General features: G+C 41.7%; 1 protein-coding gene across 1 annotated transcript in view; it reads left to right on the forward strand.

The window, feature by feature from the left end:
* Positions 1 to 1242: 1242 nt before the first annotated feature.
* dazl (deleted in azoospermia-like) overlaps positions 1243 to 16058 on the forward strand; it is a 31305-nt gene continuing 16489 nt past the window's right edge. Inside the window, exons 1-5 of the mRNA XM_078422310.1 lie at positions 1243 to 1254; positions 5144 to 5293; positions 9816 to 9907; positions 10424 to 10478; positions 14764 to 14830. Of these exons, the coding sequence (XP_078278436.1) occupies positions 1243 to 1254; positions 5144 to 5293; positions 9816 to 9907; positions 10424 to 10478; positions 14764 to 14830 (376 nt within the window). The remainder of the gene's footprint in view (positions 1255 to 5143; positions 5294 to 9815; positions 9908 to 10423; positions 10479 to 14763; positions 14831 to 16058) is intronic.

Raw genomic sequence — 16058 nt, forward strand, 5'->3', positions numbered from 1 at the left:
AGATAAGGAAGTGTTTGGTGTGTAAAAGTGACATCAAAGGTCATGTGAAGTTCAATGAAAATGTAGAATAGATCAGTGTTAGCTAGGAGAAGTTGACAACGAAGCAGAGAGATAAAATTTAATCAGGGGGACAGTCAGACTGGTTGGAGAACAAGGAAGGGGGAGGGATGGAGAGAGGGAAAGCAAGTGTTTCTTGAAGTTAGAGAAGTCAGTATTCTTATCGCTGCAGTGTAAGCTGCCCACGCAAAATGAGGTGCTGTTCCTCTAATTTGCGCTGGGCCTCACTCTGACGGTGGAGGAAGCCCCGGACAGAAAGGTCAGTATGGGAGGGGGAGTTAAAGTGTTTAGCAACTGGGAGATCAGGTAGGTTTAGCTAGACTGAGCGGAGGGGTTGAGCAAAACGATCGCTGAGCCTGCGCTTGGTCTCGCAGATATATAGGTGTCCACACCTGGAACAGCGGATACGGTTGATGAGGTTGGAGGAGGTGTAAGTGAACCTCTGCCTCACCTGAAACGACTGTCGGGGTCTTTGGATGGAGTTGAGGGAGGAGGTATAGGGACAGTGGTTGCATCTTGTAGGGTTGCAGGGGAAAGTACCTGGGGAGAGGGTGGTTTGGGTGGGAAGGGAAGAATTAATCAGGGAGTTGCAGAGGGAACACCGGAGATTGTCGTTCATGTTGGCACAAACAATATAGGTAGGAAGAGGAAGGAGGTTCTGCAACATGAGTTTAGGGAATAAGGTAAATGGCTGAAAAGCAGGACCTCCAGGGTAGTTATCTCTGCAGAAAGTGGAAAGGAGTAGAGATGGGAAGATGTGTCTCGTGGTGGGATCCTGTTGGAGGTGGAAAAAATGTTGGAGGATTATGTGCTGTATGCAACGACTGATGGGATGAAAGGTGAGGACTAGGGGGACTCTGTCCCTGTTGATCCTGGGGGGAGGGGGAGCAAGAGCGGAGCTGCGGGATATCGAGAAGACCCTTGTGAGGGGCTCATCTATGCTGGAAGAGGGGAGCCCTCGTTCCCTGAAGATTGAGGACATCTCAGATGTCTTGGTATATAACACCTCACCTTGGGTGCAGATGCGGTGTAGATGGAGGAATTGGGAGTAGGGGATAGAGTATTTGCAGGAGGCAGGGTGGGAAGAATTGTCTAGATAGCTGTGGGTCTACAGATTTATAATGGATGTCAGTTGATGGTCTATCTCCTGTGATGGAGACGGTGAAATCAAGAAACGGTAGGGATATGTCGGAGATGGTCCAAGTGAATTTGAATTCGGCATGGAAATTAGTGGTGAAGTTAATGAAGTCCATGAGTTCTGCATGGGTGCAGGAGGTAGCCCCAATGCAGTCGTCAATGTTGCGGAGATAGAGTTCAGGGATAGGACCAGTGTAAGCCTGGAACAGGGATCGTTCGATGTACCTTACACAGAGACAAGCATAGCTGGGGCCCATACTAGTGCGTTGCATTTGAAGGAAGTGGGAGGAGTCGAAGAGGTTAAGCCCTTAGACCAGTTCTCCTCAGTGATGGAGAGAAGTTGGCAGTTGAGGTAGAAATGGAGGGCTTTAAGTCCTTGAACAAGGTTCCGCATGGTAGGCTGCTCTATAAGAGCGCTTGGGATCCAAGGAGAGCTGGCTGACTGAATTGAAATTGGCTTCATGGAAGGAAGTAGAGGGTGATGGTGGAAGGTTGTTTATTGGACTGGAGGCCTGTGGTGTGCCTCGGGGTTTGGTGCTGGGTCCATTGCTGTTTGTCATCTATATCAATGATTTGGATGAGAATGTACAAGGCATGGTTGGTAAGTTTGCAGATGACACGGAAGTGGGTGATATTGTAGGTAGTGAAGATGGTTGTCAAAAAATGCAGGAGCTTCTTGATCGGTTGGGTAGATGGGCTGAGGAATGGTTGATAAAATATAATACAGGGAAATGTGAGGTATTGCACTTTGGGAAGTCAAACCAGAGCAATAGACAATAGGTGCAGGAGTAGGCCATTCAGTCCTTCAAGCCAGCACCGCCATTCAATGTGATCATGGCTGATCATTCTCAATCAGTACCCCGTTTCTGCTTTCTCCCCATACCCCCTGACTCTGCTATCCTTAAGAGCTCTATCAAGCTCCCTCTTGAATGCATTCAGAGAATTGGCCTCCACTGCCTTCTGAGGCAGAGAATTCCACAGATTCACAACTCTCTGACTGAAAAAGTTTTTCCTCATCTCTGTTCTAAATGGCCTACCCCTTATTCTTAAATTGTGGCCCCTTGTTCTGGACTCCCCCAACATTGGGAACATGTTTCTTGCCTCTAACGTGTCCAACCCCTTAATAATCTTATACGTTTCGATAAGATCCCCTCTCATCTTTCTAAATTCCAGTGTATACAAGCCTAGTCGCCCCAGTCTTTCAACATATGACAGTCCCGCTATTCAGGGAATTAACCTAGTAAACCTACACTGCACGCCCTCAATAGCAAGAATATCCTTCCTCAAATTTGGAGACCAAAACTGCACACAGTACTCCAGGTGTGGTCTCACTAGGGCCCTGTACAACTGCAGAAGGATCTCTTTGCTCCTATACTCAACTCTTCTTGTTATGAAGGCCAACATTCCATTGGCTTTCTTCACTGCCTGCTGTACCTGCATGACATCCGCAGTGAATGACATGGCTCTGGGGAATGTTGTGGAGCAGAGGGATATAGGAGTGCAGGTACATAGTTCCTTGAAAGTGGTGTCACGAGTAGATAGGTGGTCAAGAATTATTTTAACATATTGTCCTTTATCAGTCAGAGTGTTGAGTATATAAGTGGGAGGTAATGTTGCAGTTGTACCAGACATTGGTGAGGCCACATTTGGAATATTGTGTTTGGTTTTGGTCACCCTGCTAAAAGAAAGATGATCAGCTGGCAAGAGTGCAGAAAAGATTTACAAGGATGTTGCCATGACTTGAGGGCCTGAGCTATAGGGAGAGGTTGAGCAGGCTAGGACTTTATTCCTTGGAGCTCAGGAGGATGAGGGGTGAGATGTACAGGATCATGAGAGGAATAGATAGGGTAATTTTTTCCCCCAGAGTAGAGGAATTGAGAACCAGAGGACATGGGTTTAAGATGAGGGAGGAAAGATTTAATTCGAACCCGAGGGGCAACTTTTTTTACATAAAAGTTGGTAGGAGTATGGAATGAGCTGCTGGAGGAGGTAGTTGAGACAAGTACTATTACAGTGTGTAAGAAACATTTAGGTAGGTACATGGATAGAATAGGTTTAGAGGAAAATTAGCACAATGCAGGCAGGTGGGACTAGTGCAGATGGGACATGTTGGTCAGCATGGGCAAGCTGGGCCGAGGGCCTTTTTTCTTGCTATATGACTAGTCATTGTTGAAAGATCAACATTAAAAAATAGTCAGGAGTGGTCCCAGAGGACTGGAAAATTGCAAATGTTGCTCCACTGTTCAAGAAGGGAGCGAGACAAAAGAGTGGAAACTATGTTTGTTAGCCTGACTTGGTAAGATTTGGTAAGATTTTTGAGTCCATTATTAAGGATAAGGTTTCTGAGTACTTAGAAGCACATGATAAAATAGGCTGAATTCTACATAGTGTTGTGAAGGGGAGATCCTGTCTCACAAATCCATTAGAATTCATTGGGAAAGTAAAAAGCAGGATAGTCAAAGGAGAATTGGTGGATGTTGTTGACTTGGATTTTCAAGTACTTCACATGAGGTTGCTAAACAAGATGAGAGCCCATGGTATTAGAGGGAAATTACTGGCATAAATAAACAATTGGCTGAATGGCAAAAGGGAGCTTTTTCTGGTTGGCTGCAAGTGAATAATGGTGTTCAGCAGGGGTCGGCGTTCGGTCCTCTACTCTTCACTTTGTATATTAATAATTCGGAAAATGGAATTGATGGCTTTGTGGCCAAGTTTATGGGTGATATGAAGGTAGGTAGAGCGGCAGGTCATGTAGAGGAACCAGGGAGTCTGCAGAAGGACAGGCAGATTGGGAGAATGGGCAATTAAGTGGCAGATTGAAAACAAGTATGGGGTTACGCACTTTGGTAGTAAGAATAAAGCCATAGACTGTTCTAAATGGGGAGAGGATTTGGAAATCAGAGGTGCAAAGGGACGGAGTGCTGGTGCAGGATTCCTAAAAGGGTAATTTGCAGGTTGAATCAGTAGTAAGGAAGACAAATACAATGTTAGTGTAAGTGGGAACTGCAGATACTGATTTAAACCGAAGACAGGCACAAAAAGCTGGAATAACTCAGCGGCAGCAACTCCGGAGAGAAGGAATGGGTGACGCTTTGGGTCGAGCCCTTCTTAAGATTCCTCCTGCTATCCACTCAATCTCCTTTCATATGTCAAACTAGTCATTTCCATAATTAGTCTAGTGAATGTTTTGCTGCACTTCATCATGGTAAATATATCCTTTATGAGGGAAGAAGACAAAAAGACCCTTCTTCAGACGTTAGGATTCATTTTGAGAGAGCTAGAATATAAAAACAGATGTAATGCTGAGGCTTTAAGCACTGGTCAGACCACATTTGAAATATTGTGAGCAGATTTGGGCACTGTATCTGATGAGGGATGTACTGGTGTTGGAGAGTGTCCAGAAGAGGTTTACAAGAATGATCCCGGGGATGATTGCGTTAAGGTGTGATGAGTATTTGTGCACTCTGGGCCTGTACATGCTGATGTTTAGAAGGATGAGGGGGTCCCCATTGAAACTGAATAGTGAAAAGTCTGGATAGAGTGAATGCGGCGTGGGAGAGTCTAGAACCAGAGGGCGTAGCCTCAGAATAGAAAGATAGACCTTTAGAAAGGAGATGAGGAGGACCTTCGTTAGCCAGAATGGTGAATCTGTGGAATTAATTTCCACAGATGGCTGTGGAGGCTAAGTGGGTATTTCTAAAACAGAGATTGATAGGTTCTTAATTAGTAAGGGTATCTAAGGTTACAGGTAGACGCTATGGGCCTAATGGCCTCATTTTGCTCTTGACTTTTGAAAAGCATTCAGAAAATTTAAATACTTGACATCGAATGGTTTTCCTTTTCTATTCCACCAGTTACATCCCTGAAAAACTCCACATAAAATGAATCTTCAATTAACAAAAAAAAGTTTTTATTTTCATGAATTCCTAAACATTTCCTTTATTTCCAGTCTGGAAGAATCATTGAAGCACAAGATAGTGACGTCAGTCAGGAACTGGACAGCCAGTCTTCTGCAGGATCTGCTGTGAATCGAAGATATGTCTTGCCAAGTGGAAGAATCATGCCAAACACAATTTTTGTTGGTGGAATTGATTTTGAGGTATTCTTTGATTATTTTGATTGCTTTTGCTCACCTGTTATGTTCTTTGCTGTGGGAGTTGTAAATCTTTAGTGCCATTGAAGTGTAAATACAAGCTATTCCACAGATAGGTCAGTAGAATAGCTTGCATTTACATGCAATGGCATTGAAGCATGTAAAATAGATTAAATTAAATCATAACTGCTCAATATCTCCACATCTAAAGCCATAAGAGCATTCAAAAATACATGCATCATAAAATCTGTCTTGTGTAAATAATTTTAACATAACTACAGATATGTTAAGCTATAGTAAAAGTTCAGCAGCGCTCTTTATTTGGAAGTAGTTATTCCAGGGTATTTATTCTGTTTGATTTGAGTTTTCATAGGTCATGTTTTCATCATACATTTGTCATCCGGTCAATTTTTTGCACCTCTGTAATTGAGAGACCCAACAGGACCCGATTCCCTCAAACTACCTTCTCTGCTGCCAAAAATCAGACTAAATTTATCCAAAAAAAGCAGCTATTCTCCCCGTTTGGAGTTACATGTATTTCTATTGTTCCATGCTTCTGAGGAGAAGAACTAATGTGGAATACAGCATTTCAACTGCAGAAGTAAGAAGAAGAGACTCTTTTCCACTTTGTTTTCAAGAAAAATAAATTCCATTGGGAAAAAATAGGTTGAAAACTTTTTTCTGCATCTATTTAAGGAACTGAAGGATATTACAAAATTGAACAAAAAGGTAAACATTCTGAAAATAGTAACAGGCCTGAAGACTGGGGAGAACATTGGTAACTTCTGAAATGCATGAGAGCATGAAGGAGGAATTGAGAAAGCTCTTGGGTGACAATGGTAGCAATGGTATGAATTCCTGCCCTGTCTGCTGCTGGGTTTTCAACATGTTTCTGGCACTCTCACAATGATGAAACACAACATAATCTGGCAGCTGCATAGATTTGAGTGGAGTGAGCCACTGAGGAAATGTAATTGCCCGAGGGGATTCCTATTGAGCAAACTGGAGTGGACAATGCTATCACTCAGCACTAAGATGCTGCTTCATATTTTGATATTTTGATATTCTGACCCTGTCAAGCCTTAGTCTTCCGCTGTGTGTGATGGAGGTTGTTGTTTATCCATCTGTCTGGCTGCACAGTTTTCCCCATCCTGGAGACTTATTTATTGTAACGAGCAGCCAGTCTTATAGTTAGATGGTAATGAAATGAAGTGGGGAGAACTTGGAGTTGGGTGAATTGCTAAAGCTCTTGAAAATGGCAGGTTTTAAAGTTAACCAGCATTATGTATCAAGTGTGAGGACAGACCTGCTGGTAGGTACCCGAAGGCATGGTTTCTTCAAGAAAAATGGTAATGGGGCTGGGGTGTGGCAATGCTAGAAAAATACTATCCTAAAGGAACTGTGGAAGATCAGCAATCTTAGATCATGGGCCATAATGTTATACTTCCCCCAGTTGCATTATTATAGTCTTTTGCAAATAAAAATGAAGCGACATGCTGGTATTGGGTATAATTCACTGAATTATGAGTAAATTGGGCCACTTAGCCTATAGTTTGCTCCATCATTTATATGATTGTGGACAATGTGATTGCAATCTGAACACATCCTTGACTACCCACAGTAACTTTTCACCCTTGCTTGTCAAGCAACTATTTACTTCTGCCTTAAAATATTCACATTCTGCTTCCAACTTCCAAAGACTTAGGATTCAGAAAATTTCACTTCAAAATGGGTAATCCCTTTTATATGTTGTTCCTTGATTCCAACTTCTCCCATAAGAAACGTCCACATCCTCCTGTCAAGTCTCATTAGGATCTTGTATAGTTTATCAAGTTATCTCACTCCTCTAGACAGTGGTGGATTTACCCCTTGTGTGTCCAAATGTTCCTCAGAAATATGCTGCCTATTTCAGTCTAATGGTGGGTCTTGGTAATCATGTCAAGTATTGATTTACAGAGGGATGTTGTGCTCCAATCCATAATCCCTGAAAGTGGCAATTCAAGCAGATAGAGTGGTAAAGAAGGCTAATGATATTGTTCAAATTGGAAGATTGAGAATGATCAGCCATGATCACATTGAATGACGGTGCTGGCTCGAAGGGCCGAATGGCCTCTTTGTCTATTGTCTATTGTAAAGAAAGTACAAGTGGGATTGTAGGAAAATGTGCTTATGAAGGCCAAATGCACCACTTTTAGTGCAAATTTCGTAGAATTTCCTTGTCTGGTCCTTTGCAAGTTATTGTAGTATTGTAATTGTTGCCTTTTGCTGCTAATCAACAGGAAAAAGAAAATAACATGTATTATTATATCAATCAATTTATACTGGAGAGAGGAAGGGTAGAAAATAATGTTGTTTTGCATGGTATCCTGAAACAATTGGAAAATTGGAGGAGCAATTGGAAAAAATATTGCTCTTTGTTCTGTTGAGTCATTGTACCATGTAAGCAAATCCTTAGATACGTGGCTGTAGAAAATTATATGCTGAACCCAAAAATGATGGGAAAAGAAAAATGTATAGGAAGCTCCCAATTTAAGTTATGCTAAGTAAGTATTTTAGTCTTGCACTTACCACAGTAGTTAATCTTTATAATTATTTTCCTTACTGAAGTTCAATTTATAATAATTGTGATTAGGATCTCTTGCAAACAACTTTGTTTTGACCTTCAAGTGCTTTCAGTGTTCCACCATTATTACACATACAGACACTGGAGATTTTGATGTACCTTGTTACTATTTTCTTGCATTGACTAGGTGATCAACTCAAACTGCACTTTGTTCAAAGTTCTCAATCTCATTGTCCACTATTACAGTGTTGCCCACTGACCAGAATTCTGTACCATGTTTCATTATATTGTTTCTGGGGCCATGCACCTGTCGGAGCCATTTGTGTTTATTAGCTATTTTAGCACATTATATTATTTTGTATCCTGTTGTATTATTTTTGGACTCCAGGGGGTTGTCTTGAGGTTAATACTTGGCCTACATATATAGACAATAGGTGCAGGAGTAGGCCATTCAGCCCTTCGAGCCAGCACCGCCATTCAATGCGATCATGGCTGATCACTCTCAATCAGTACCCCGTTCCTGCCTTCTCCCCATACCCCCTCACTCCGCTATCCTTAAGAGCTCTATCCAGCTCTCTCTTGAAAGCATCCAACGAACTGGCCTCCACTGCCTTCTGAGGCAGAGAATTCCACACCTTCACCACTCTCTGACTGAAAAAGTTCTTCCTCATCTCCGTTCTAAATGGCCTACCCCTTATTCTTAAACTGTGGCCCCTTGTTCTGGACTCCCCCAACATTGGGAACATGTTTCCTGCCTCTAATGTGTCCAATCCCCTAATTATCTTATATGTTTCAATAAGATCCCCCCTCATCCTTCTAAATTCCAGTGTATACAAGCCCAATCGCTCCAGCCTTTCAACATACGACAGTCCTGCCATTCCGGGAATTAACCTAGTGAACCTACGCTGCACGCCCTCCATAGCAAGAATATCCTTCCTCAAATTTGGAGACCAAAACTGCACACAGTACTCCAGGTGCGGTCTCACCAGGGCCCGGTACAACTGTAGAAGGACCTCTTTGCTCCTATACTCAACTCCTCTTGTTATGAAGGCCAACATTCCATTGGCTTTCTTCACTGCCTGCTGTACCTGCATGCTTCCTTTCATTGACTGATGCAGTAGGACACACAGATCTCGTTGAACTCCCCCTCCTCCTAACTTGACACCATTCAGATAATAATCTGCCTTTCTATTCTTACTTCCAAAGTGAATAACCTCACACTTATCTACATTAAACTGCATCTGCCATGTATCCACCCACTCACACAACCTGTCCAAGTCACCCTGCAGCCTTATTGCATCTTCCTCACAATTCACACTACCCCCCAGCTTAATATCATCTGCAAATTTGACTGGGAGGAGCCATGGGAGGGGCCAGATTATGAGTATAATTTATCCAGCACTGATGTAATGCTTCAGTGACACATCAGGAACCTGCTGACATAGGGTTAACAGGTCGTACAGTAACTACAGGAGCTTGCTAAGATAATAAGATTTTAGTGGCCATATGAATCACGATAAAGACTGCTGAGATATAGGGTCTTAGCAGTAACAGGTCGTGAAGGAACGACGATGATAATAAGATTTTACCAGATTAAGAAACAGATTGATGACAGTGGATATACCAATCTTTGTATTATTGCTTCAATAAACGATTAATGATACTGAGACGTCGTGAAGATCTTTCTGTTGTTATCTGCGTGGAAGAAATATCGCTCTCTTTCCTTCGTCAAACGGTAAGCTTTTGGGCTTTATAGGGAAGACTAAAGTTGCCGCTACACTACCAATGTGAAGACAATTTAAGTCTTCTATTCCCAAGTAAATTGTATATTTGTTCTTCAATTGTCTTAAAACTGAATCAATTAGAGATCTCAGTAGCTTTGCATAGCTGAACAGATCCAAAGGATAATATTGAGATTGCCTAATTTTAAAGTCTTAAGCATTTGACTTTTATTTTCCATAATAGATGGGTGAAGATGAAATGCGAGGCTTCTTTACAAGATATGGTGCTGTGAAACAGGTTAAAATAATCAGTGATGGAGGTGGTGTTTCAAGAGGGTAAGACATTTCTCATCCGAATTAGACTATTGTGCACATTCTTCTACCTGAGAATTTGGACGGAAGTGTTCATTGGCTAAACTTTGGATTCTGGCAGAATATATTAACAGTATAGTGAGATATTTTTCCTCTTGGTTCTATTTTAACCCATTATGTACAGATAAGATACGTAGAAAGTCAAAATATATTTAAGCAGTCGGCCTCGTTGATGAATTGGTGTTTGCCGAATTTCAGTAAACAGGCAGAATGGGTAAAGGGAAATAAGTGGGTGTAATAAATGTAGATACTTTTACTTTCCAAAAAACATTTAATAGGTACTTACTATAAGTAAGGGGTATGCTGTCATGGAAAATATATTAGCTTTGGAAAATTGGCAAACAAAACAGTGGGGTTTATAGTAGTAACTATATTTTAAAGATAAAGCATGATTGAATTTATGAATGACAAGTGGCAATTGGCCCTTTTATATGTTCCTTCAGTTTTATGCATGAATTTTAAACCAGCTTTCTTTTTTAGATATGGCTTTGTTTCATTTCACAATGATGTGGATATACAAAAGATTATTTCTGAAGTAAGTAGGTTTGTCCACCAAATTATTTAAGATATTAAAGTTTAACTATGCATTTAAAATCTGCAGTATATTTGATCTTTCACTAAATCACTATCATCTTGTTTGAAAGGAAGACATTAAACATTGTTATTAATTTTAGATTTAGACTTTAGATTTGCTATGTTTCCTTTAACTGTAGGTGAAAATTAGGCAGGAATTTGATTCATGGCTTGTTTTGGGAGAACAAAACTAATTTCCTAATTGAAATTAAAACTTAAAACTTGTACTTGATTTGTTGCTGAGGAAATAGATTTCAATAAAGGTGGTTGGATGGGAAAGGGGAGGTGAGATAAGGATCCTGATGAGAGGAGTGTGAGACTGACAGGTGGATGATGTGGATGAGAAAAAAGGTGCCTGAGAGGGGATGAAGTGCAGTGAGAAAGAAGAGTGTGGGGGAGGAAGGGGAGGAATAAGGGGACAGTCATGAAAGGGGGCAGATTACCTGAAATTAAAGAATTCCGTGTTCATGCTGTCGGACTGTAGATTATCGAAATGGAATATGAAGTGTTCTAGTATGTATTTAGCCTTACCCTGACTGTGGAGAAGGCTGAGGACAGACAGGTCAATGTGGGAATGAACAGGGAATTGAAATGGCCAACAACAAAAGCACTAACTGGTCATGTTAAACAGAGCACAGGTACTCAGCAAAGCAGTTGTCTCGTCAGTGCTTGGCCTCACAAATGCACCCCTCCCAACCCTTCCAAATTTGGCAGAACATTTCCGCTTTCTTATTTCATTTCCACCATTCCGATTTTGCCTCGCATTTTTCCGCAAAACAGTTGGTAATTGCAATTTGTCAATTTGGCCGCTAGGGGTTCTGCGAGAAACAGCTGTTGCACCTCCTAGGATGGCAGGGATAAGTGAACTAGGGAATTGCAGGGCATATTCCCTGCAGAAAGTAGAAATGGGTGAGTAGAGGAAGATGTGATAGTGGTGGGAGTGTGCTGTAACTGGTGAAAATGACCAATAATCTGCTGGATGCAGTTGGTGGGATAAAAGATGAGGACCAGAGCGATTCTATCACTATTCTGTCTGGAGTCGGTGGGATGAGCGCAGATGTACAGGAAATGGAGGGGATGAGGTTGAGGGCACTAGGGGGGGGGGGGGGGAAGAGAGAGGTTTGTTTCCTACTACAACCAGTCCCCTCTTACCCAGTTTCTTCGTTATCCATGCCATCAACCGCTCACCCACACGCTCCTTGTGTAGGGCATCCTTCTCATCCTCCTCTTCTCCTCATTTGTTCCCTTATTTGATTTCATACTCGACCTTTCCTAACAGATTCTATCATCTGCAGCCCCCTGTAACCTGTTTTATCTAGTTACTTGTCATCTGTAGATCCTCGTTTTGCCTCTCTCTGATTACATCTAAAACATTGAAACCCCAGAATATTGGGCTGCCTCTCTTGTAACACGTTTACGTGATGGCCCCAGCTTCATAGTCCTAAGCATTGATCCAGGCTCCAAGTTAATCTGCTTTCTTCACAATACTCCTTGCTTTGAAATTAACGCAATTCAGCCTATCAGCGTCGACATATTCCTTCACTTCACCCTGCTTGTCCTTCCTTTTGAGATTTACTACTCCTAACCTCTATGTTCCCATCACTCCTTCCTATTTCTGACTTAATACTCTAGTTCCCACCCCCTTCCCTTTAATTTACACCCTCCTGATGCCCAGAATGAGCATGAAGAACATTTCTTCTTTTTCTGTAGGTCATTGTGGCCCTTGTTATTCAATATTGAATATAACAATTTTGAAAGACCACTTTTCACGAATGTGAAATGAATGAGTGAATCGTCTTCCATGAATGTGTGACTATGCAAGAACAATTTAGGTAGTCCCACTTCCCCAGATGCTCCCTTATTATATCTTGCTAAAAGCCACCTAGACTATATCAAATGTGTTGCATTCATCAACCCTCCTTTTTGTCCATTAAAACGCGTTTATTGGTGGACATTTACTGGTCAGTGGATAGGAGCTGGACGTGACAAATTTTTATGTAGGGGTTCCCTGAGACATGGAAATTATTTCAAAGATTCCGCAAGGGTAAAAAGGTTGAGAAACGCTGTGCCAGATGGTATAGGAGTGATCTAAATTACTGATGGTCAATATCGATGCGCTGTATTGCTATCCTTGTTAGCACGGTCACAGACACGCGCTATGAAATCCTTCCGTGTGCTTAGTCGAGTCGCATTTATCAACTCTTTCTTCATAACTTAGTCATACATTTTCTGACCATTGTTCTTTTATTCAATACCAAGAGAATTGGGATGTGTAAGGAAAAAGCAAAATAGAAAAAACAAAACAAAACAATTTTTTCTTTGTGTTGCAAAAATTATCTCCGTTCAATAACCTTTCTATAAATAGCAGAATATACTCATGATAGGCCTGACATTGTACATGTAGTCCAAGAACTACGGACTGTCGGAAATAATAGTCGTTTTTCACACATGAATGTAGCGTACGCGCATTTGGCGTGCATACTTTTTTTCCTGAAAAGTTGCATTACGCGCCATATTATGAATTTTGATTTAAAATTATGAATTTTGGACAGCAAAATTATGAATTCATAAAATCAAATGTTGGGAGGTCTGATTGGGAGTAAAACACTCATTCCTTTCATTCCTTGGGAGTAAAACACCCATTCCTTCCCATTCCTTCTCTCCCGAGATGCTGCCTGACCTGCTGAGTTACTCCAGCATTTTGTGAATAAATCGATTTGTACCAGCATCTGCAGTTATTTTCTTATACATTCCTTTCATTTATTCCTTTAAGCCTGCTTCTACTGTTGTTTAAGGAAGAATGTCATTCTCGTTTTAAATAGGGAGGCTGGCCTTAGGTTCTGAGAATATTTCTATTTAATATGGAATTTACAATAATATGCCCATTTGCCGAGTCCCTGCCCCAGAAAATCTTCAGGTACGACATTCTAACTCGATCCCTTTTGAACGGTGTATATGCAGGTGCACAACTTTAAGGTTATTATTAAAGCTGTTTATCAGATATTTTGGGAGAGCACCTTAATAATAATAATAATACTATATTCCTTTATTTGTTCCACACCGGGGAAATTTGCAATGTTACAGCAGCAAAGTGGATAGCAAGAGATCATTGGTTATAAATAAAAATAAAGATAAGGATAAATTGTCATCAATTTACTGTGTATTCCTTAACTGTTACTGTTGACTCGTCTGCTGGGAGCAGTGCTGGTTGTGCAGTCTCACAGCAGTGGGAAGGAAGGACCTCCAATATTTCTCCTTCACACACTTGGGGTGAAGGAGTCTGTCACTGAAGGAGCTACTCAGTGCAGTGACAGTGTCCTGCATGTGGTGGGAGTCATTGTCCAGCAGCGATGTTAACTTTGCCATCATCCTCCTCTCTCCCACCGCCTGTACTGAATCGAGGGGGAAACCCAGGACAGAGCTGGCCTTCCTAACCAGCTTGTCGAGTCTCTTCCCCTCCGCTGATGAGATGCTGTTGCTCCAGCAGACCACTCCATAGAAAATGGCTGATGCAACCACAGTGTTGTACAAACACTGCACACCCCTGCACTCCAAAGGACCTGAGTCTCCTCAGCAGATAAAGTCTGCTCTGGCCCTTTTTGTACAGCGCATTGATGTTTTCGGTCCAGTCAAGTTTATTGTTGAGGTAAACACCCAGGTACTTATAAGAGTCCACCCTCCCGATGTCCATTCCCTGGATGTTCATCGGTGTCGGGGGGGACATGGCTGCGCCTGCGGAAATCCACCACCATCTCCCTGGTTTTCCCCGCGTTGATCCGGATGCGGTTCCGCTGGCACTAGTGCACAAACTCCTTGATCAGTTCTCTGTACGCCCTGTCATCGTTGCCCGTGATGAGGCCGACGATGGCAGAGTCGCCCGTGATGAGGCCGACGATTAGCAGGACTTTTATCCATGGAGGTCAAGGTCACATTGTCTTTCATCTTCCTTGACATGGGATCTTTTCAAGGTACTACAGCATTTTTGGTTCTCACTTTGTTGCTTGTCTCTGCATCTAACAAGCTATTCATGTACTGTATTTATGAAGAAGTGATCATTATCTAATTTGATTATCAGGTGAATGTTATTGATCTAATTCAGAGTGGTGAAAAATTCTCTCATCCTGTGCTCAATGTGAATTACTTCGTCATATTACCAGATATCCTGAGAATGGAGTGCCTTTTGTAATTTATTCTATCATGCTATAATCCAGGGTATGAAAATAATCTGTTCTTTGCTTTGCTTGTAGTCACAGATTAACTTCAAAGGGAAAAAATTGAAGATAGGACCTGCAATCAGGAAGCAACAGGATTCATGTAAGTGGAATTCTGCCTTAAATACATTTGATTATTCAAATATGTGTTATTTATAATAAAGCTAAACTGAATATGTCTCTCATTGGGGTCAATTGGTTCAAATAGATAATTTTGATCAATAGCTTGCTTTAAAAGAATTCCCACTTTGTCACCATGTATGGATATCACAGTTATGTTTTGACATTTCTTTTTAAGAGAATGTATGATAATAAATTTTTGCTCTAAAAATACAAAAATATTTTCAGTATTCCCGTTCCTGTAAATTCTGGTATCTTAATTGGCTTGCAAAATGTTTCCTTAATTGTGAATGTTCGTGGAATCAACAGTTCATGGTCGAAATCTGTAATCTCTGTTTTGAATGAACATTACTGTAAAGTCTCCAAATCCTCCAGAGGCTACAAAATTCCAATGATTCACACCTAAGTGACGAAATTTCTCCTTGTCGCAATCGAGATTTTGTTAGAGTTGCACTTTGTGTGGGTATCACAGTAGTGACATTTTAGTGAAATGGATGAAGGGGAGCCAGTGGATGTACTGTATCTAGACTTTCAGAAAGCCTTTGATAAGATCTCACACGGGAGATTGGTGAGCAAAATTAGAGCGCATGTTATTGGGGGTAGAAGAAGGGTCTCGACCCGAAACGTCACCCATTCCTTCTCTCCCGAGATGCTGCCTGACCTGCTGAGTTACTCCAGCATTTTGTGAATAAATCGATTTGTACCAGCATCTGCAGTTATTTTCTTATACTTATTGGGGGTAGAGTGTTGACAAGGATAGAGAATTGGTTGGCAGACAGGAAGCAAAGAGTAGGAGTAAACGGGTCCTTTTCAGAATGGCAGGCAGTGGCGAGTGGAGTGCCGCAAGGCTCGGTGTTGGGGCCGCAACTATTTACCATGTATATTAATGATTTGGATGAAGGAATTGGAAGTAAAACTAACAAGTTTGCAGATGACGCAAAGCTGGGTGGCAGTATGAACTGCCAAGAGGATGTTAGGAGGTTGCAGGGTGACCTGGACAGGTTGAGTGAGTGGGCAGATGCAGTATAATGTAGATAAATGTGAGGTTATCCACTTTGGCGGCAAAAAACAAGGAGGCAGATTATTATCTCAATGGTGTCAGATTAGGAAAAAGGGAAGTGCAGCGAGACCTGGGTGTCCTTGTACACCAGTCACTGAAAGTTGGCATGCAGGTACAGCAGGCAGTGAAGAAAGCTAATGGCATGTTGGCC

This window comes from Rhinoraja longicauda, chromosome 2 (genome assembly GCF_053455715.1).
Source record: "Rhinoraja longicauda isolate Sanriku21f chromosome 2, sRhiLon1.1, whole genome shotgun sequence".
Taxonomy (NCBI): Eukaryota; Metazoa; Chordata; class Chondrichthyes; order Rajiformes; family Arhynchobatidae; genus Rhinoraja; species Rhinoraja longicauda.